Source organism: Etheostoma cragini, chromosome 24 (genome assembly GCF_013103735.1).
Source record: "Etheostoma cragini isolate CJK2018 chromosome 24, CSU_Ecrag_1.0, whole genome shotgun sequence".
NCBI classification, from domain to species: domain Eukaryota; kingdom Metazoa; phylum Chordata; class Actinopteri; order Perciformes; family Percidae; genus Etheostoma; species Etheostoma cragini.
Genome location: NC_048430.1, coordinates 520,118 through 522,439, shown reverse-complemented (window position 1 = coordinate 522,439; position 2,322 = coordinate 520,118). Strand labels below are relative to the sequence as shown.

General features: G+C 44.1%; 1 protein-coding gene across 1 annotated transcript in view; it reads right to left on the bottom strand.

Moving 5' to 3' along the window:
* Positions 1 to 2,322, bottom strand: part of LOC117939684 (desmin-like) — a 7,956-nt gene that overhangs the window by 2,905 nt on the left and 2,729 nt on the right. The window contains exons 3-4 of the mRNA XM_034865174.1: positions 664 to 724; positions 372 to 523 (exon numbers count right to left, since the gene is read on the bottom strand). Of these exons, the coding sequence (XP_034721065.1) occupies positions 372 to 523; positions 664 to 724 (213 nt within the window). The remainder of the gene's footprint in view (positions 1 to 371; positions 524 to 663; positions 725 to 2,322) is intronic.

Genomic DNA, 2,322 nt, shown 5'->3' with positions numbered 1-2,322 from the left:
CACACACACACACACACACACACACACACACACCCCTAAGCTTACAGGCCTCTGGTGTCCAGAGACGTGGGCGTCCACTGCTGCTACACTGAGTAATTTTAGGAGTACATCTGCTGTGGGACATGCTCGGGCCGGATGCCAACACACTAGCTCTGTGTGTGAAACTGTGTACTACCACAATCCGCTCGTTTGTTATCTCTCTCACACACACACACACACACACACACACACACACACAAAGACGGACTACACAACAGATGCTAATAGACAGATAAATCCTGCTAATCTTGGAGTTATGATCCTGTGTGCATTGTTTGAAACACATACAGTATCACTGAAAAATTGACCTTAATAAACCATAACATTTGCACTTGTTGCAGTGTACAAAAAGAGAGAAGCAGAAGAAGAAGAAGAGGAGGAGGAGGACCTCTTCATGGATCTTCTTCAGGAAGGCGATCTCCTCCTGCAGCGTCTCGATGCGTCTCTCCAGGTCCAGACGAGCCAGAGTGGCCGCGTCCACGTCCTGCAACAGATACAAAACTTTAAACTGGTCCCTGTTCACGTGAGTCTTACAGAAGGAAATAGCCCAAAAGAGATGTGTTTGACTGGAGTTCTTATATATTATAAATGCTTTAGTGATGCACGGCATTATGAGCGACTCACCGCCCTGAAAGCAGCCAGGTTGTTCTCTGCGTCCTCCTTTTGGAGAATCTCCTCCTGGAGTCTGGAGCAGGTGAGCAGAGACAAGCATACCATGAACTGTGTTTCATTCATTGAGAAATTCCTCTCAGAACATTGCCTGTTTTACTTGTAATTGCTGCCAAATTGTCATCTACGGTACGTCAATGTCATTTATTCTTTTTAGGTGAACTAGAAGTAGTCAAATTTAAATGTACTGAGTCTAAAAAGCAGTTATCCCAAACTGTCAAATGTAGAAATAACCAACCTTTGTCTAAACTTTTTGCCAATAAACCATCTGAACTGAAATGGGAAAGACAAGCAACATCTTTATTTAATAAAAGCTCTCAATTAATAACAAATATTCTCTTAATCCTCTGGACAGATGCTCATTTTATTTATTAAGCCAGGAACGTCTGCTGCACATTTACAGTGATGTCACTGGGCCGAGTTAAATACAAACTCAGATAAAAGCTGCATTTCTTTTTTATTTTACATAAAAACTTTCTTCTCTTCTTTCTTAATATGCTTAAAACTGTCCTTTAACGTAAACCACGGAGGGAGAAAGGACAGATCATCAGAGCTTCTCTTTCCTCTCCTTTTATAGAAGAGGACTGTGTGTGTGTGTGTGTGTGTGTGTGTGTGTGTGTGTGTGTGTGTGTGTGTGATGAGCTCTTACTTTGGTCATGCTTTGGCAGGCACACTCACACACACACACACACACACACACACACATTTTCTCTATTAAAATGATGGACTATAAAACTCAATCTGCAAAGTAATTCAAGATTAAAGTAGTGCAGAAAGAGAGTATTTTTTTTTCCTCTGACCTCCAGCAAACCTGTAAATGAATCATTAATCCTATTTTTGATGTTTTTAAAGGTTGTGTGTGTGTCTCCACATCTGTTATGCAACCGTCCAACACCTCCACGCTTCTGCTGTGAAGCCATGGACGACCACAGCCTGCCGTTACGTCTCTTAATCAACTCATACGTCACGCTGAAGTTGAGATCTTAGGGATTTATGACGATCCTCGGCTCCGTCTGCGTTCACTCAACATTGTTTTTGGGGCTTTTCCACCTTCAATTTGTGACAGGACAGTTAGGTGAGAAAGGGGAGAAGAGACGCAGGAAGTCATCACAGGTCGGATTCGAACCCTGGACCTCTGCGTCGAGGCGTGAACCTCTCAGTACACGCGCGCCCGCTCTGCCGCTGGACCAACCCGGGCACCTCTGCATTACTTCACACCATCTTGTTGTTTCTCTCCTTCCTACAACACACTCTGCAGGACGCGTCTCAGCCACGGGGCGAGTTAAACCTCCGCTTGTCTTCTGTCCCGCTGCATCAACAATGAATCATCCTCCATCATATATATATACTGTATATATATATATATATATGTGTGTGTGTGTGTGTGTGTGTGTGTGTGTGTGTGTGTGTGTAGAAACACTGGCATGGTCCTTTAAAACATGTAGCCACAACAAACAGCAGCTCATTCTGCCAACTGACTCAATCATCTACCACACAGCTGGTTAAATTATCACACCCTCCTGTCATCCACCTCTCCATCCACACCTTCATCCACCTCTCCATCCACACCTTCATCCACCTCTCCATCCACCCCTTCATCCACCTCTCCCTCCA